We start from the raw sequence: 20,724 nt of genomic DNA, 5'->3' as shown, positions 1-20,724 counted from the left end.
AACTTCTGTTGGTGAAATGGACATGCTTTCAAGCTCCTTTTCTCAGATCTGCGGAACTCAAAAGCTTGTCTCTCTCACCAATGGAAGTTGGTCCAATAAAAGATATTACTTCACTTACCTTGTCTCTCTCATATCCTTGGACCAACACGGCTACAACAATACTGCAGACAATTTTGATAAGAATAACAGTTTCAGGGATTTTCTTTAAATCTTAATTCACAGTGTATAAAAAGGGATGAGGTGAAACATATGAAAGGTGTCAAGTATCAGAGGGGTAGCTGTGTTAGTCTGGATCTGTAAAAAAGCAGCAAAGAGTCCTGTAGCACCTTATAGACTAACAGATGAATAGGAGCATAAGCTTTCATGTGCGAATACCCACTTCGTCAGACATCTGAAGGGGCATAGTCCCTTCCTAGAGGATGTGATTCTAGGAAGAAAAGCAACTTAGGGAGAGTGAGCAAAGAGGAATAAAAAAATTAAACCATATATTCAAAATTATTCATATATAGCAATCTTCCCCAAGTATTTCATTATGTGAAACAATCCCCCTTTTCTTCCAAAAAACCTAGCTTTTTACAAAGTATTTGCAACTGACACTACTCTTGTATAAATGTTTTCAACAGGTTGTATCAATCCGTGAAAATTCTGTATTCTTTTGGGATTTTTGTGACCTATTCAATTCAGTACTACGTTCCAGCAGAGATCATCATTCCAGCAATTACCTCAAAAGTGCAGCAAAAATGGAAGCTGTTCTGTGAATTTATGGTCAGGGCACTCTTGGTCTGCTCAACCTGTAAGTACACCATACAACCTTCATAAAAATGCTCACAGTTAAGTTTCTTTGAGACCTGCTTGGAAGAATGAATGTTTCTTCTTAGATTTTTTTTTTTTTGGGGGGGGTGGAGAAGGGAATTGATAAATCTAAAATGATTCAGTGACTTTTTTTTTTTCCTACAGTCATTCATTCATTCATTCATTCATTCATGCCCGTCACCCCAACCGGGGTATGGGCCGCCAACCACAGATCTCCAGAGTCTTCTATCCTGGGCCATTCGCTCTAGCTGGTTCCAGGTATAGCCCATTTTTTTGCTATCAACCTGAAGGTCACGTCGCCAGGTATTTCTTGGGCGGCCTCTTTTCCGCTTGCCTTGGGGGTTCCACCGCAGTGCCTGTCTGGTGATGTTGGTTGGCTGCTTGCGTAGTGTATGTCCTATCCAGCCCCACCTTCTCCTTAACAGTCAGTGACTTGATCAATATAATGTTTGGTTCATATTATTATAACAGTATTTTATTGGTAGCATTGATCATGAATCTGACAAGGCAAATAATTTTTTGCCAATGAATCTGCCAGTTCTACCAGAAGACATTTGAAACCGTTTTCTTACAATGAAAGGTTTTGTTTGTAATTTAATGAAAGATTTAAACAAAATCCATGCTGTCCTATATGCACTTCTTTCATGTGTGACTTCATAGTAGATGCTCTGCAATACTTTGCCACCACTGACTTTCAGAAGCATTATTACATTGAAACCAACAGGAACCTGTCAGAGCTCAGCACTTTTGACAATCAGGCCACTGGTCAATACTGGCGCACGAAAGGTTGTTGACTTCTATTCTGATTCCTGTTTGTCAACTCAACAGCAATGATAGGGCCAAATTAAGTCTTTCTACCTCTTTTTTTATATCAGCTTCATGGCTTCTTTCATCTTTAAACCTTTTTTGTTCTATATCATTCTTCACCATGTTTATCCAACACATCCTTGGTCTCCCTCTATTTCTAGTTCCTTGCACTCTGGTATGCATCACCATGTATGGTATCTTTTCCAGGTCCGTTCTTGGCACATGTCCAAAACATAACAGTCATCTATCTTGAATCTTCTGTAACAGCATTATTTCTTGCCCCAGTTGTTTTCTCATCTCTTTATTTTTTATTTTCTCTCAGAATTCCCCTCAGACAGTTCATTTCTGCAGTCAAAATGTTTCATTCATTGGCTTTCCTTATACTCCAGCCTTCCGACCTGTACAGCAGTATCAACATGTCAGTTTTCTCATATATACCAATTTTTGTTTTTATTGATATATCTTTAACCTTCCATATCTTGTAGATGTGCAGTAGTGGCTAATCCAATTCTTCTTTTTATGTCATTTTCACAATTCATCTAAGAATCATAGAATCTCAGGGTTGGAAGGGACCTCAGGAGGTCATCTAGTCCAACCCCCTGCTCAAAGCAGGATCAAACCCAACTAAATTATCCCAGCCAGGGCTTTGTCAAGCCTGACCTTAAAAACCTCTAAGGAAGGTTTCTTAGAATTTCTCAGGAATTTCTTACAATTCCTGTTTGCCTTTGCTATCCTCCATACAGTTTTCCACTCGTCCTAGTTCTTTGTCTATGAGTTTGATCTTTACCTCTTTCTCTTGTCTTCCAATTGCCATAACTTTTGTGTTCCCATGGTGTTCTTCAATCCAGATTTTCTGCTTTTCTGGTCTAGTTTGTCAGTTATTTTCTGTAAATCCCCATTGGCCAGTGCTGAGCTATTAATACCATCTGTGAATCTAAGGTTATGCACTGTTCTTCCACATAACATGATTCTGCCCATTTCATCTCTAAATGCTATAACCACTGTTTCTAGTACTAAGTTGAACAAATCTGGGAATAGCCTACAGTCTTCCCGAACCTTTACATCAGCTTCTTGTTTACTCTCACCACGCTCTTTGACTTGCTGTAGAGGTTTTGTATCAGCTCAGTCGGCTCTTTGGGGATGCCAGACATTCTCATAATTTCCCCAAACTTTCCTCTCTCTTTTTTTGCCAGCAAGGGCCCAAAGACTGAGTTGCACTAAGTGCAGGTGTTCGAAGAACTGCGTAAAAATGAAATATTGAAAAAGCCTTCATATTTATCCAGATGGAAGCAGCTAATCTGGGCAGAAATAAAGGAATAAAAATACAATGAGGAACAAATTAAGCAATACTTAATTTTTGTAGATCAATGAGCTTTTTATATCTTGTTTTTCAAGATAAGTAATGAAGTAATTTTCTCCTGAACTAGTGAAGACTGATGAAAAGCACATTGCAGTATATAGTGAAAAGTATTGGAGCTCAGAGCTAACAGTATTTTTCATTCTCACCAGAAATATAATGTTTAACAATAACTTTTATTAGAGCTCTATTCCAGAAATCATGGAAATGCTTTTAAAATGAGAATAAAGAAATATTAAATTTGATTGTGGACATGGAAGTATTAGTAGAACTATGGGATATTTTGATTATGTCAGCTTGGAATGAAATGAAATTAATTGAATGATGCTGATCAAATCGAGTGTGTGAACCAGGCTATTAACTACTCGCTTTCTGTTTAAAAAAAAATCCATCTGAGCCTCTTGCATAATTTTACTAAGTGATTAAATTCATTATTCTGTTAAACTTTATCAGTCCTCCTCTGAGTATTTCTCCATTTACACTGCACCTGGTTTTAGCAGTGAACAATTCTTGTCTCTGAACAATTAGGAATAAGACAACTACCATGAGGATATGTGTATCTGAGGAATGAAAATGGCAGTGTTAGTGGCTTGAAATATGCCAACAAAATACTTTCTAAGCTTAGTAGCAACACAGGTCAGATGAAGAAACTAAAGTATAGAGCATTTAAGGCTTAGAATTATAAAGGACTTGATGCATGTATTTAGCATTAAGTGATGCAGTCATTTCCTTAGATGTGGCAGATGCACTAATCACAGGTGGCATTTTTGATTAACAATTTGTCTTACTTAAAAAGGAGTATTAGGTGAGAAATACATTGAAAAGTCACCTTACGGGTAAAAAACGAAGTAATTAATTAGACTTTTAGGTGGGCTTTGAAATATGTGCATGAACTGTAATGGGAAATTTAAACAAGGTGACTTATAACTGCAGGAAATGTTTATAAATTGCCAATCAATAAAATAAACAAAGTGAATGATTTAACTGAGTGTAATTTGGTGGTATCCATAATAATTGATTTTTCATTGTAGATTTGTGTGTTTTTCATGTTAGATATTAGTGACTCAGACTTGACTCAGACATGAATACGTCTAATTCTCCATAAGAAAGTTCAGAGTTCAAATACAATCTAAGAAACAGATGTGTTCTCAATGTGGCATAGACCTTTATCAGGCTCCCAAAGAGGGCAAATATAATGTTGGATTAAGGTTGCTTGTACCCATAGTTCTAGAGGAAGAAATGATATATCTATGTCTTTGTTTCCTTATTAACACACACATTGACACCAGTGTGCGTATTTATTGCAATATGGAGTATTATTGGCACAAAATAGCTTGTGTGCTTTCCTACATGCAGTACAATCACTTAACTTTTTATAGATGGATTTGACAGATACAACAAATGTTATATGGAATATTTTATGATACTGACTCATGCTAGGAATTTTTTTATTGCAAGCTGTTGCTGAGGTTGTATCTCATGAAATCAGCTTTTTACCAGCATAAGGATTTTTACATCCCATAACTATTTAATATTGCTTATACAAATAACTTCAAATGGCCCAGCATAGTCTGCACTGCCATGCCAAGCAACCAAGTGTAATTTCTGGTCTTGGTCTGTTGCTTCTCTAGCCATCGGTGGTTTGGAATTTGTCGTGCTCTTTTACAATTTATGAGCCTTCATCAGAGTCAAGGTTCTAGTTCAATACGAATAATTGTATACAAAAAACTATGTTAAGAATGTTGTTAAGATTGCAAAGTTAACCACTGGAAAGTCAGGAAATGTCAGGGCTAAAGTAACCCATGCTCACTAATTTCCGCCCTCTTGTTCATATGCATTACGACAGTCTTTAATTGCTGTTTTTCCCACAGAACCCCTGCTGCATCCAGGACATGGTAGACAGTGCTCAGTGAATGAATCAGGGTTACGTAGTGAGTGAGGTGGTTGTCCCTGGGACCCTTTTGCTGCAAATATTGGATGAAATGAGGGACTAAGGAAAGAGGATAGATGGTTTTGTGGTTAAAGAGAATTTTCTTAATTGTGTGGCTTTTAATTCTTTTAAAGAATGGTTGTCAAATGGGTTATGCTGGCTATTGCTAGTTTGCAGACATATTTTTCTTATGATTTTTAAAACCCAGTACAGCTCAAACCCTTTAACAATGCACTTCCCTCCTACAATCTTTGACTCTTTTGAAGAGGGCATTATAAAATAATAATTGTGAATAATATTTGCTTTCTAGCAAAACTTTTTTATTTTGTTATATATGTGAGGTCAGTGCAATTCCTAGATGTTTTGTTTTACAGCTTACTCTCCAATTATCCTTGGGAAACTTTGTGATGTTTCAGTTGAAGCTTGGATTCTAGCTTCTAGGGGTGAGGCTACATTTTAGGCATCTGTCTCTGGATTCTGGGCCATACAACAAATATGATCAGTTTTGTCTGGATAAGAGAGGGCATCCAGTTATTTATGGGAAATGAAGACAAGATCTGGAATGGGAAGAGTAGCAGGTTGGCCTCTCTAATTTGTATAGTTATTTAATTACTGGGGCAATGGGAATTGCTTTACCTTTGTAACTTCACAGTTAGTTCATGTAGCAGGGTGCCAGTGCAAAGGCACCTAATTAGCCCCTGCTCAGCAAGCCCCAATCAGGGGAAATAGATTGGGGCTGGGAAGAAGCCTGGTGCCTGGCCTTTAGAATTGGTTGCACCTGTGGGCCTGAAGATTCAAGGGCTATAAAGGCTGGCTGGCAGCCAGAAGAAGGGGGAATGGCCAGGGGAAGGTCAGTCTCCAGGCTGAGGGCAGACTCTGTTTAGGAGAGGAGATTATCAGGCCTGCAAGCTCTGTACATAGCATAACACTGGTGGTGGGAGAACGTTGTGTAAATAAAGCCACGGGTGCTGCATAACTAGAAGCCTCTCTGAACTTTATTGGGGCAACCAGTGGGCCCCAGGAAGAGGGGCAGGCAGAGGACTTGTCACAGTTCACTAGTCAGTTCCCCATAATATTTTGAATAGTTCAAAGTGGTGTGACAAAGTTCCTCCTCTACCTTGGTAGGTCCTGCGCTTATTGGCAGATTTGCTTGCCTCACAGATTCACCCTGTGGGTTGGGAAACAGCCCAGAGACCTTCCCCTCTGGTAGAAGCCACAGTCCAGGTCAATTCCTCCTGTGTTTGATCAGGAGTTGGGAGGTTTGGGGGGAACCCGGGCCCGCCCTCTACTCCGGGTTCCAGCCCAGGGCCCTGTGGACTGCAGCTGTCTAGAGTGCCTCCTGGTACAGCTGCGTGACAGCTACAACTCCCTGGGCTACTTCCCCATGGCCTCCTCCCAACATCTTCTTTGTCCTCACCACTGGACTTTCCTCCTGATGTCTGATAACGCTTGTACTTCTCAATCCTCCAGCAGCATACCTACTCACTCTCAGCTTCTTGAACGCCTCTTGCTCTCAGTTCCTCGCACACACTTCCTTTCCCCTGGCTCCCTCTGGCCTGACTGGAGTGAGCCCTTTTATAGCATCAGGGGGGCCTTAATTAGAGTGAGGTGCATAACTGCCTCACCTGACTCTTAGCAGGTTAATTGGAGTCAGGTGTTCTAATTAGCTTGGAGCAGCCCCTGCTCTGGGAACAGAAAACTGCTTATCCAGTGGCCAGTATATCTCCCTTCTACTACTCTGCTGTTCCCAACTGGCCTGGGTCTATCACAATGGCTATTTCATCATTACTAATTAATCTGACTTGCCTTGAGGCTCTTGGTAGTTGCTCGTTGAGCTGTAATTCTGTAATGTATGTGTACTTTGGATAAGTAAAACTAAATTTCAGAGTCACTCCATAGTTATAACATACAGTATTAGAGACAAATCAGAAAATGAGCAGGACTATTGACAGTACATTTAGACTCTTTTGAATAACAAACTGAAAATATCAAGAGAGAAATATACAAAATTTCTACCTTAAATAGTGTTGTCAACCCTTAAATAACAAACACTTTTTACAGTATAAGTAGGGCCCTACCAAATTCATGGCCATGAAAAATGCATCATGGACCATGAAATCTGGTCTTCTCTGTGAAATCTGGTCTTTTGTGTGCTTTAACCCTATACTACACAGATTTCATGCTGGGAGACCAATTTCTCAAATTGAGGGTCCTGACCCAAAAAGGAGTTGCGGGGGGGACAGCAATATTGCCACCCTTGCTTCTGCGCTACCTTCAGAGCTGGGCAGCCAGAGAACGGCAGCTGATGGCCAGGCGCCCAGCTCTGAAGGTAGCACCCTGCCAGCAGCAGCACAGAACTAAGGGTGGCAATACCATACCATGTCACCCTTACTTCTGTGCTGCTACTGGCAGTGGCTCTGCCGTCAGAGCTGAGTTCCCAGCCAGCAGCCATTGCTCTCCAGCTTCCCAGCTCTGAAGGCAGAGCCACTGCCAGCAGCATCGCAGAAGTTAGGGTAGCAGTACCATCCCCCCCACAATAACCTTGCGACCACCCCACAACTCCTTTTTGGGTCAAGATCCCTACAATTACAACACCTTGAAATTTCAGATTTAAATAACTGAAATAATTAAATTTATGATTTTTAAAAATTTAAATTGATCAGAATGGACCATGAATTTGGTAGGGCCCTAAGTATAAATTTAGCAGGTATGTTCATTACTTTGTGAAATGTATAATATTCATTACAGGTTAAAATATAAGGTTCTTCTTTAAGTGCTTGCTCATGTCCATTCCATATTAGGTGTGTGTGCTCGCCACATGCATGGATGCTGGAAGTTTTTCCCTCAGCAGTATCTGTAGGGGACCAGCTTTGGTGCCCCCTGGAGTGGCACCTGCGTGGTGCAGTATAAGGGGTGCTGCTGGCTCCCCTCACCCTCAGTTCCTTCTTGCTGCCAGTGATGGTGCTGGAACATCTACTGCTTCGGCTAGCGTTGTTTTGTTTTCTGTTTTTGTGAACTTTGAAAACCTGTAATATAGTTGTATATAGTTAGTAGTTTCTTAGGCCTGGTCTACACTAGGAGTTTATGTCGAATTTAGCAGTGTTAATTCGATTTAACCGTGCAACCATCCACACCAGGAAGCTAATTAGTTCGACCTAGAGGGCTCTTTAGTTCGATTCGGTACTCCACCCGGCGAGGAGTAGCGCTAAATTCGACATGGCTATGTCGAGTTAGCCTGTGTGTGGACGGAAATCGACCTTAGTAGCTCCAGGAGCTATCCCACAGTGCACCACTGTGTTGACGCTCTGGACAGCAGTCCGAGCTCAGATGTTCTGATCAGCCATACAGGAAAAGCCCCGGGAAAATTTGAATTCCTTTTCCTGTCTGGCCAGTTTGAATCTCAATTCCTGGTTGGACATCGGGGCGAGCTCAGCAGCACCGGCAATGATGCAGAGCTCTCCGGGAGAGGGGTCCATGCAATCTCAGAGTAGAAAGAGGGCCCCAGCATGGACTGACCGGGAAGTCTTGGATCTGATCGCTGTGTGGGGCGATGAGTCTGTGCTTTCGGAGCTGCGCTCCAAAAAACGGAATGCAAAGACCTACGAGAAGGTCTCCAAAGCCATGGCACTCAGAGGATACAGCCGGGATGCAACGCAGTGCCGCGTGAAAATCAAGGACCTGAGACAAGGCTATCAAAAAATCAAAGCGGCAAACGGACGTTCCGGAGCCCAGCCCCAGACATGCCGCTTCTACTAGGCACTGCATGCCATTCTCGGTGCGTCTGCCACCATGGCCCCACCAGTGACCGTGGACTCTGAGGATGGGATAGTGTCGACGGGCAGTTCCTCGGCGATGTTCGCGGATGGGGAAGATGAGGAAGGGTTTGTGGAGGACGAGGCAGGCGACAGCGCTTACAATACTGCTTTCCCCGACAGCCAGGATCTCTTCATCACCCTCACGGAGATCCCCTACCAACCCTCCCCGGCCGTTAACCCGGACTCTGAATCAGGGGAAGGATCAGTCGGTAAGTGCTATAAACATGTAAACATTTATTTTTAAAAAAACAGGAATAAAAACTATATGAAAAGAAGGTCAATGCATATGGGGATAGAACAGAAATCCTCTTGGGAGAGTTCCATGAAGCTCTCGTAGAGGTACTCAAAAAGACTCCGCAGGAGGTTCCTGGGGAGAGGTGCCTTATTGGGTGCTCTGTGGAAGCACACTCTTCCGCACCAGGCTATCCTCACGTACAGTGGGAGCATTGCCTCGATGAGCATGGCAGCATAGGGCCCTGGTCTGTGCAGGGTTTCACGCAGCATGCGCTCTCTGTCTCTCTTAGTGACTCGCCTCAGGGTGATCTCGCTCGGCGACTGCTGCATCTAATTAGGGGAATTAGTGTAATGTTATTATTGGGAATGCTTGACTTTTCCTTTGCATAACAATAAGCGTCGTTTAACAGCCACGTGGTGGAGGCTGCAGAGGGGAAGCATACAGGGATCTTTCCCGGGGACAGCCGCGAGGGGGTGGAACAGGGTCAGAGTTTATGCTTTCCAGATTGCCTGCAGCAGGAGGGCACTGCTATACATTAACTTTTAAGCAGCCTAAACTTTACGGCTTACCAGGCCTGGCTGCTACACGGATTCTGCTGACCTGCACCGCTTGTCTGATCTCCAGTGCAAGACCCCAGGCAATGAAAGCGAATGCCAAAAATTCGAACTTGTCCTGAGAGCGCATGAGATAGGTGCCGTGTATGGTCTTGTTCACAGAAACAGACTAGACTGTGTTCAGTGTTCACAAACATGTATCTTTGCAAGGAAATCACTTCCTTTTTCCCATCACACAGCTGCAGCTGTTTCCCAACCTGCCCCGGCATCCCCCTCACAGAAGCTGGCGCAGATTAGGCGGCGAAAGAAAAAGACTCAGGACGAGATGTTTGCTGAACTGATGGCCTGCTCCAGAGCCGAGGCGGCCCAGCAGAGCCAGTGGAGGGAGACCCTCTCTCAGCAGCAGCGCTCACACAGCGAACGGGAGGACAGGTGGCGGCAGGAAGACCAGCAGGCGACTCAAACGCTGCTTGGCTTAATGAGGGAGCAAACGGACACTCTCCGGCGCCTTGTGGATGTTCTGCAGGACCGCAGGCAGGAGGAGAGAGCCCCCCTGCACTGTATCTGCAACCGCCCTCCCCCGCCACAAAGTCCTGTTCCCCCCTCACCCAAAATAACAAGGAGGGGCGCTAGGGGCCGTGAAAACTGTCACTCCACTCCAGCAGAGCGCTCATGTACCAAACAGCTCTCATTCCCTAAAGTATGAGAATTGCTTCCCTTCCTGGCTCACCCAATCCCAAATCCCAGTTTCATCCCCCAACTGTGTAGTTGAGTATTAAAAATAGTTTGCTGTTAATTACTGTTTCCGTCATGTTTCTTTGCAGAAGACTTTGTGTGAAGGGGGGGAGGGGTTTGTTAATTGCATAGGACAGCCACCATTACCAGGGTACAGACATGGGGGCAGGATCAACAGCAGGTCACACACAGAGTGCAGTCACTAGGCACCCGGGTCACTCTGGGAGGTGTCTGCTGCCCCAGGTCAGTCTGGGAGGTGTATGCTGCCCCAGGGTCCGAGCGCCTGGCATCCACAAATGGCAAGGCAGGCTGCCCTTACCATGCCCTTCCACCCTAGCCATGAGCCTCTCCGATGCCCTGAGCCCCAGCCAGAGCCATCATCCCCCTACACCTACTCACCCTTCCCACACACCCCTCACCCCTTCCTGCAAACCCACCCCTTCCTGCACACCCTCCTGTAACCGTCCTCCCCCCAGAGACTGCTGTAGGAGCAGGAGCCTGTCATTCCTCAAGTGCAGAAGCGGTCTGTACATCACTGCACACCGTACCCACCACAGTCTGCGTCCCTGTTTGAACCCTTTAACGCGAATTCGTTAGTAAAGAAAACTTTGTTAATTAACAATGTTCCAATAACTTTATTTTTAAACGTCTGTTGGAAGGGGGGAAACCTGGTGAACGGGGTATGTAACCGCTGAAAAAAGTCAATAGTAACTGAAACAGGGGCAGGTTCAGCTTCTCTGTAAAGAGACTGGACAGTCATAGGTTACCCTGCTCTCTGAGGAACCTAGCTTTCAAAGCCTCCCGGATGCACAGCGCTTCCCGCTGGGCTCTTCTAATCGCACGGGTGTCTGGCTGAGCGTAATCAGCAGCCAGGCGATTTGCCTCAACCTCCCATCCCGCCATAAAGGTCTCCCCCTTGCTCTCACAGAGATTGTGGAGCACACAGCAAGCTGCAATAACAATGGGGATATTGGTTTCGCTGAGATCCGAGCGAGTAAGTAAACTCCTCCATCTCCCCTTGAGCCGTCCGAAAGCACACTCCGCCACCAATCTGCACTTGCTCAGCCGGTAGTTGAAGAGCTCCTTGTCGCTGTCCAAGGCGCCTGTAGAGGGCTTCATGAGCCAGGGCATTAGCGGGTAGGCTGGGTCCCCGCGGATCACTGTAGGCATCTCCACATCCCCAACAGTTATTTTGTGGTCCGGGAAGAAACTACCTTCCTGCAGGCGTCTAAACAGACAAGAGTTCCTGAAAACACGCGCGTCATGAACCTTGCCCGGCCACCCGACGTAGATGTTGGTAAAACGTCCCCTATGGTCCACCAGTGCTTGCAGCACCATTGAAAAGTAGCCCTTTTGGTTAATATACTGGCTGGCCTGGTGGGCCGGTCCCAGGATAGGGATGTGAGTCCCATCTATAGCCCCACCGCAGTTTGGGAATCCCATCGCGGCGAAGCCATCTATGACGACCTGGACGTTTCCCAGGGTCACTACCTTTGAGAGCAGTAGGTCAACGATTGCGTGGGCTACTTGCATCACAGCAACCCCCACGGTAGATTTGCCCACGCCAAAGTGGTTCGCTACTGACCGGTAGCTGTCTGGCGTTGCAAGTTTCCAGAGAGCTATGGCCACTCGCTTCTGCACACTCAGGGCTGCTCGCATCCGGGTGTCCTGGCGCTTCAGGGCAGGGGACAGCAAGTCACACAGTTCAAGGAAAGTGCCCTTACGCATCCTGAAGTTTCGCAGCCACTGTGATTCATCCCAGACCTGCAGCACTATGCGGTCCCACCAGTCCGTGCTTGTTTCCTGGGCCCAGAATCGCCGTCCCATAGCATGAACGTGACCCATTGCCACCATGATATCCGCGGTGCGGGATCCCGTGCTTTGTGAGAGGTCTGTGCCACTCTGACACTTCATGTCTTCACCGCGCTGCCAGAGCCTCCTAGCCCGATTTCTCAGCAGCTGACTGTGGAAGAGGTGGACGATAAGGTGCGAGGAGTTGACAACGGCCATAAGTGCAGCGATGATCGCAGCAGGCTCCATGCTCGCAGTGCTGTGGCGTCCGCGCTGTCACTGACCAGAAAAGTGCGCTAACAGATTTCCCGCCGGCGCTTTCAGGGAGGGAGGGCAGGAGTGACGGTTGAATGACAACAGTTACCCAAAACCACCCTTGACACATTTTTCCCCCAGCAGGCATTGGGGGCTCTACCCAGCATTCCAATGGGAAGCGGGGACTGCGGGAACTGTGGGATAGCTGCCCAGAATGCACCGCTTCCAATGTCGACGCTTGCCCCGTTAGTGTGGACTCACAAAGTCGAATTAGTGTCCTTAGTGTGGATACACAAATTCGACTTCATAAGGTCGAATCCACAAATTCGACCTAAGTTAAATCGAACTACTCTTGTAGTGTAGACATACCCTTAGTTACCCTTAATAGCAGATCTCAACTTCTAGTTAGCCCCAAACGGGACTCAGCTGGGGGACGGGGCATGCCCCGATCCCCAGGCTTTAAGCCCTGCGATCGGTGCGAGCGGCCTGTGCCCGTCAGTGATCCACATAACAGTTGCCTAAGGTGCTTAGCTGAAGGGCACATAAGTACAAGTGCCCTATCTGCAAGTCCTTTAAACCTAGGACAAAGGACCATCTGAAAGCGCTCCTAATGGAGTCGGCACTCACTCCAGCACCAGAGCAGCAGTCCGACTCTGCACCGAGCATTGCGGCCTCTGTTCGCAGTGCTCCGCTGGCACCGCTCCCCCTCCACGGCTCCGGGGAAGAAGCTGAAAAAGAGTGGGAGGGGAAGATCTTCTACCTCCCTTAAGGGAAAGGAGAGGGCTGGGAGTGAGACATGACCCGTGCCGGGTAGCTCAATACCCCCTTCAGGAAGTCGGGCCCCAGGTTGTGGTGCAGGCCCTAGCCAGCTTCAGGTGCTGTTGACGCCCAAAGCTCTTTGAGCGGCTCAAGAGATCCTGGTGCCACCCACATCGGCTTCTGCAGTATCCCGGTCTCAGGGAAAACCCGTGTTGGGACCTATGCATGTGTCCCCGCCTTAGCGGTACTGATCCCCATCAAGAAGGACGTCCCGCCATCACTTGCCTGCCCGAAGCCGTCACGCCTCAGGACTGGAGAGGCAGGCTCATCAAAGCCCTCTTCGGTCCCCACACTGAAGGGACTCGAGGCGTACCTCGCTAGTAGATTGGTGCAGACCCTGTGAAGCATGCGCCACCCGGCAAGAGCTCTGGGACCAGCCCCAACGGTCTCCAAGGGCCTGGTACTGATCTCAGGACCGATTGGACACCAGAGATGGCCAATTGCTGGGCCATCATCACTTGTCTCCAAGAAGGAGGAAGCTCTACTCGGGACGATCCCCACGGCAACCGGCCCGTAGTAGCTCCTGGTCCCGTTTGATGTCCCGATACTGGTTGAGTAGTGTGAGGCATACATCGCCAGATATCCGACACAGATCCACTGAATGCTGTCAGTCCCTGAGAGCCAGACCAAGACAGTCTCGCTCGGATAGGTCGGCTTCGGAACGCAGCGGCTGGCACCGGTTGGATAAATGCCACCGCTCAGCCTGATCCTGGTCGCCTGGTACCGACCACTCCGCTGGTAGCTCCAGCTTGGAGCAAGGTTCCCTGACTGCAGGACAAGCCCTGGTACCGGCGGTGCCAACTACATTATTGGTACCGAAACCTGTCCCATGGCCTCAAGCACAGTGGCTGGCTCCATGGTACCCTTGGGAGTTCACCAAATATTCCCAGGCTGCCTGATCAGTGTCAGGAGCCTCAGAGAAGCCAGTGGCCTCAGTATCCCATCCCCCTCCGGTGCTTGAGGCTTCGGGGGGTAAGACCCCACAGGTTCAGGAGGAACCTGGTGGTCCAAGCTGCTGGACCACCAATGGACGCGGAGGTTACCGGGACACCAGCATCATCCTCGTCATTGCTGGACCAGGCTATCACGGGGCCCCCTCACCCAGTTCCTAAGGATGACGCCAAAGCGCACCAGGAACTTTTTAAGAGGGTCACTTCTAGCCTGGGGCTTCAGGCAGAGGAACTGGAAGAGCCCTTGGACTCCCTCTTGTACGTCCTCTGCTCCTTGGCTGCTACCAGGGTGGCTCTACTCCTTCATGAAGGGGTTTCCAAAATCACTAATGCCCTGTGACAGACCCCCTCTTCCCTGGCCCCTATCTCTAAAAAGGCTGATCGTATGTACTTCATGCTAACCAAAGGGCATGAGTACTTATACTCTCACCGAACCTCTAGTTCTCTTGTGGTTAAGGCGATTAATCACAAGGAGAGGCAAGGACAACCCGGGGCCACCCCCAAAAATAAAGACTTGAGGAGGCCGGATCTCTTTGGATGTAAGGTTTATTCATCTTCCAGCCTTCAGCAATCCCTCCTTGGCTGATATGACTTTAATATGAGGCAAACCCTGGCCAACTTCAAAGGGTCACTCCCTGAGTCTTCCAAGAAGGAATTCCAAGTGATCCTCAATGAGGGCATGACTGCGGCCAGGACGGCCCTCCAGGCAGCATCTGATGCTGCTGCTTGCACCATGGCTTCCGCTATCTCCATGCGGCGCGTCTCTTGGCTGCTCTTCTGGGTTGTCCACTGAGGCCCAGCAGTCATTGCAGGACTTGCCCTTTGATGGCCGAGCCCTACTTGCGGACCAGACAGACAGCAAATTGCATGGCCTTAAGGACTCCCACACCACCATGAAAACCTTAGGTCTTTCTGTCCCAGCTCCCGTGCATAAGCGGTTCAAACCGCAGCAGCCGCAGGGCCAGGAGAGTCAGCCTCGGCAGGACCAGCCTCATAAATGAGCCAAAGATTACAAGTGCCACCTGAGCCACCCGCCTCCACCCTCTGCCCAGTCAGGCTCAACCCGTAATAAGCAGGGGGCCATTTTGAGGGTGCGCCTGAGGGTGACCTACCAGACTATTCCACAGATCCATCTTTCCTAGTGTTCTCCGATTGCCTTTCCCCTTTCCTCCTGGCGTGGACCGCTATAACTTCAGACCGCTGGGTCCTCAGCACAGTGGAACGGGGTTATACCCTCCAGTTCCTTTTTACCCTCCTTCCCACCCACCTTTCCCTTCCCTCTTCAGGGACCCCTCTCACAAGAGTCTCCTTACACAGGAGGTAAAGGGGTTACTGCAGCTGGGTGCGGTGGAAGAATCAAGGGTGTTTACCAAGTGCATGTCAGTGGTAGCGGCTTACTTCAGGTTCTGGGGTATCCAGATCTACCCATACCTCGATGACTGGCTCATCCAGGGCAGCTCCAGGTCTCAAGTCCAGAGGGATGTCGTGGTGCTTCAAGCTACGTGCCACTCTCTGGGCCTCCTGGTGAACAACAAAAAGTCAACGTTAGTGCCAATGCAGAGGGTAGAGTCCATCAGAGCGGTCCTCGACTCTACCTGTGCCAGAGCTTTCCTGCGGCTGGAAAGGTTCCACAAATGGCGAACCTCATCGCGGAAGCCTCCGTGTTCCCTCTGACTACAGACAGGATCTGTCTGCACCTGGTGGGCCACATTGTAGTGTGCACTTACGTGGTCCTCCAAGCCAGGGTCCGGATGCGGCCCCTGCAACAATGGCTGGTGATGATCTATTCCCAGTCCTGAGACCTCCTGGAGAAGATTGTTACCATTCCCAGTCGATACTTACCTCACTGAGATGGTGGACCAACTGCAGGACAGTCCTGGAAGGAGTTCAGTTTGACAGCCACCCTCACTCCATCGACTTGGTGTCGGACGCCTCGGACCTCGGCTGGGGGCACATCTCGGCAACCTCCAAACACAGGGGATGTGGTCCCCAGGGGAGGCGTGGTTACACATAAATGTCAAAGAGCTCTGAGCAGTCCGTCTGGCATGCGGAGTCTTCTTGCTCCACCTGTCGGGCAAGGTGGTACGAGTCCTAATGGACAACAGAGCCTCAATGTTCTACATCAACAGACAAGGGGGAGCGCACTCGTCGGCTCTCTGTCAGGAGGGACTCCGTCTATGGGACTTCTGCATCAGCCACGAGATCCACCTGGAAGCTTGTCACCTTCCCGGTGTCAGGAATACGCAGGCAGAACAGCTTAGCAGGGACTTTGCCTGCATGATTTTCCAAAAGTGGGGAACTCCCCAAGTGGATCTGTTCGCTACCAGACAGAACAGGAAATGCCACTGATTTTGTTCTTGACAGGGTCTGAGCAATGACACCTTCTCCAATGCCTTCCTCCTGTCATGGTTAGGGAGCCTGACGTACGCATCCCCTCCGATTCCACTCATCAGCAGGGTCCTGACAAAGATCAAGAGAGACCAGGCGCAGGTTCTCATGATTACCCTGGTGTGGCCTCGCCAGCATTGGTTCGGCACATTCATGTGCCTGTCAGCAGCCCCTCCCTGGCCCTTGCACAACCAAACGGACCTGCAGTCGCAGGACCGCAGCTGGCTCTTACACCCCAACCTTGGGTCCCTCCACCTCTCAACATGAATGCTGTGTAGCTGAACCCGGAGGAGCAGACCTGTTCAGAAGGAGTCTAAAAGGTCTTCCTGAAAGGTAGGAAGCCCTCAACTAGACTGACTTACCTTGCCAAGAGAACAAGGTTTTCCTGCTGGGCATCCAAATGGGGCATCTCTCCCTTGCGTTCCTCCATACAGGCCATCCTGGATTACCTGCTCCATTTGAGGAACCAGGGCCTGGTGCACACTTCCATTAGAGTGTGTCTTGTGGCCATCTCCGCTTTTCACCCACCAATCCAAGGACAGACCGTGTTCTCCCACGACATGTCAGGTTCTTGAGAGGGCTGGAGAGATTCTTCCCGCGGGTGTGGGCTCCCATCCTGCAGTGGGATCTTAACTTGGCCCTCTTTAAGCTCACTGGGCCACCCTTTGAACCGCTGGGTTTCTGCTCCCTTTCCCATCTGTCATGGAAGGTCGCTTTCCTGGTGGTGGTGACGTCAGCGAGATTGGTCTCGGAAATTAAAGTCTTGACCTCAGAACCACTGTACACCATCTTCTACAAAGACAAGGTTCAGTTGCGGCCCCACCCGGCCTTCCTGCCAAAGGTGGTCTCCACCTTCCATATGAACCAGGACATCTTCCTTCCAGTGTTCTGTCCCAAACAGCACAAGACCAGTGAAGAGAGGTGTCTTCATGCCGTAGACATCCGGAGGGCCTTGGCTTTTTACTTTGAACATACCAAGCCTTTCCGTAAATCAAATCAACTCTTCCTTGCTATAGCGGATAGGAGGAAGGGTCACCTGGGTGTCCTTGCAGAGGATTTCCAATTGGATCACCGGACCTGTTATGACCTGGTGGGGGGGTTCCACCGCCAATTGTCAGAGCCCACTCAACGAGAGCGCAGGCATCTTCGGCGGCCTTCCTGGTGCACATCCCTATCCAGGACATCTGTAGAGCCACAATGTGGTCCTCTGTCCACACATTTACCGCTCATTATGCGATCACTCAGCAGGCCAGGGATGACACTGGGTTTGGCAGACCTGTGTTGCAATATACACGTTTGTGAATTCCTACATACCTCCAGGGGTACTGCTTTGGAGTCCTCTAATATGGAATGGACATGACCAAGCAGTCGAAGAAGAAAAGACAGTTACCTTTTCCGTAACTGGTATTCTTCGAGCTGTGTTGCTCATGTCCATTCCATGACCCACCCTCCTTCCCCACTGTCGGAGTTTCTGGCAAGGAGGAACTGAGGGTGAGGAAAGCTGGTGGCGCCCCTTATACTGCTGCATGCGGGCACCACTCCAGGGGGCGCCATAGCCCGTCCCCTATGGATACTGCTGAGGGGAAAAAATTCTGGCACCGGTGCATGTGGCGAGCACACACACCTAACATGGAATGGATATGAGCAACACATCTCGAAGAACACTAGTCATGGAAAAGGTAACAGTCTTTTTTTTGGCTTTTCCCACTACTTTAGCCCTGTAGAAAATGCAAATTAGTAGGATGGGAGGCAAGATAGTTTTGTGGCTAAGGCATGGAGCTGGAATTCAAGAAAGCTGCATTCAGTTCCTGGCTCTGTCACTGACTTCCTGTGTTACCTGGACATGTCACTTAAACTGTACGTGCCTCAGTTCTCCATCTGCAAAATAGGGATAATACTTCCCAACGACATAGGGGTGTTTTGTAGCTAAAATCATTAATATACTGTGAGCTGTTATTGGTATTACAGTAGTGCCTAGAGGACCCAACTCAGATTGGAGCCCCTTTGTGTTAGGGCCTGTGCAAACATATGAGGCAGATTGTTCCTTTTACATCGCTTTCTAGTCCCATTTAAATCAATGGGATTATTCATTTGATTAACTGCTCGCTAATGTGGGAGGTGTTCACAGCCTGACCTCATACCAAGAGACAGCCTTGTCCTGAAGAATTTACAGTGTGAGAGCTTGATTCTGCAGAGACTGAAGCAAGTACTTAACTTTGCAAATAGTGAGTGGTCCCCTTGACGTCTTTGCAGAACAGGAACCGAAATAAACAAAACAAAATGTGAGAAAAAAGAAATGTCCTCTTTTTACAGAAAGGGAACTCAGGCACAGAATGACTTTCCCAAGGTCGCATCGCAAGTCTGTGGCAGAGCTGGGAATTAGAACACCGATCTCCTCATTGCCAGTCCAGTGTCTTAACCGTAACACCATCCTTCTGGAGTGCAACAAGCTTCCATGCAGATAAATAAGTGTTTTTGAGCTGTCATGCCAGATTGTTCCTTCTGTCACATATCTGAAAATCCAGAGTAATGGCAACAAAGTCAGTTACTCCTATGACTTTGATGGAATAATTCTAGATTAACACAAATCTCGGGGCAAGGTTTGTCCACCCAACATATATTCTTCCTTTAAACATGTTTTATATATTTGTTTCAGCAAATGATGGAGAGTCATAGTTTCTATTCTGCTTGCAGTAATTATTCATGAATCAAATAAATTTTGTGATAGCAAAATATGAACTTGTTGTTTTTCTCAAAGTTAGTGCTTTTTAATTTCATGGGTTTTTCCAACAAAATTATCTAGATTATCTTTTCTACTTAAGTAAAATTTTATTTTGAATCACAATACTGTGCTGTGAACTGGTTATTAAAGAGCAATTTTCTGGTAAAGTGGAAGCTAACGGGCTAATCCTCTCTCTAAGCAGTCCATTTTTTAATTATAAAACTCGCTGTTTACAACAGACACTTCTAAAGTTGTACATGTGCTACAGAGTTTTCTCTTAGCGTGTCAGTTGAATGTGCTGCCTGCTGATACACCATATCCCGGTACACCAATTTTGATAAAATGATTGAGCTCAGACTGCCTGCAGTTCACATGAATAAAACACTAGCAGGTGCCAAAAGGTGTTTTTCTATATCTAAGCTTCTGACTGTACCCGCTGATTAGTACTAATACAGTCTGTCTTGTTGAGCCTTTGTGTCATGCGGTACATATTTATACTGGATGCAGCTCAGCATGCTTTGATTCTGTATTCAGAGCCTGAAGCTTATATTTGTGGAGCATTTTGGCTGACATTTGGGGCAATATTTCAGAGAGATCTTATCCAAAGAGCTTAAATGAAATGGTAACCTATGACCCACTTGGCTGAAGGGGCATTATTTCATTACTAAGGCCCTAATTGTGATATTGTGGAAACTGCAGATTCTGCAATATTAGGCTTCTACCTCAGTTTTGACAGTGGGAACCCCACTATGTGCAGGGCTGACATTGGGAGCCCTTGCCACCCAGGGGCTGAGAGCAGAAGCCCCCAGTGAGACCCTGGCTGCCCCAGAGCTGAGAGTGGGAGACCCCACTGTTAGCCCCAGGTGGCTGCTCTCAGCCCTGGCCCTCGCTCTCAGTCTCAGGCGGCCGACAACGGGAGCCCCCTCTCTCAGCAGAAAAACACGGAAAAGTAATAATGGAATTTATTTTCACAAATAATAAGGTCCATTATTACTCTTCTGCAATTTTACATAACTTGTCTGCAACTCAGCTGTAATTTTTTGACAATCATCCCTCAATTCAAGTAGGGCCTTATTCATGCCATTTTCCATGTGTTTTATCCTGGTGGTGCCAATCTCCTCTTGGGGTCCCCTTTGATATAGGGAAGCATTATTATGCCCGTTTTAAAGATGGGGAACTAAGAGGCTAAGTAATTTGCCCAAAGTCCCACAGGAAGTCTGTGGCAGAGCAGGGAACAGAACCTGGGTCTCCCACGAACCCAGCTAGTGCCCCAACCACTGTGCCACCCTTCCTTCTTCAATGAGAAGAACGTTCTAAAATTCTGAGTGCTGTGCCTGAAAGCTAGTATTTCATAGAAAAGATTGAGGGATTTTCCTAGCACAGAACCTTCAACCCATGTTGATGTTCTATTTAGCATGCTGATAACTGCTCTAGAAAAGCCTGTGTGAGACCAATTTAGTGTTTATGCTTTTTTTCCCATAATTCTTCTTACCATGATTATTTACTAACACACTTATTTGTGTTGCTGTAAGGTTTATTCCCTCACAGCTTAA

General features: G+C 47.5%; 1 protein-coding gene across 4 annotated transcripts in view; it reads left to right on the top strand.

The window, feature by feature from the left end:
• Positions 1 to 20,724, top strand: part of SLC36A4 (solute carrier family 36 member 4) — a 219,076-nt gene that overhangs the window by 86,997 nt on the left and 111,355 nt on the right. For all 4 annotated transcript variants that reach the window (XM_039520287.1, XM_039520289.1, XM_039520288.1 and 1 more), the window contains exon 10: positions 624 to 793. In XM_039520287.1, the coding sequence (XP_039376221.1) occupies positions 624 to 793 (170 nt within the window). The remainder of the gene's footprint in view (positions 1 to 623; positions 794 to 20,724) is intronic.

The sequence above is a fragment of the Mauremys reevesii genome, linkage group 1, assembly GCF_016161935.1.
Source record: "Mauremys reevesii isolate NIE-2019 linkage group 1, ASM1616193v1, whole genome shotgun sequence".
In the NCBI taxonomy this organism is placed as follows: Eukaryota; Metazoa; Chordata; order Testudines; family Geoemydidae; genus Mauremys; species Mauremys reevesii.
The sequence above is the reverse complement of the archived record's forward strand: the minus strand, read 5'-3'. Positions and strand labels throughout refer to the sequence as shown.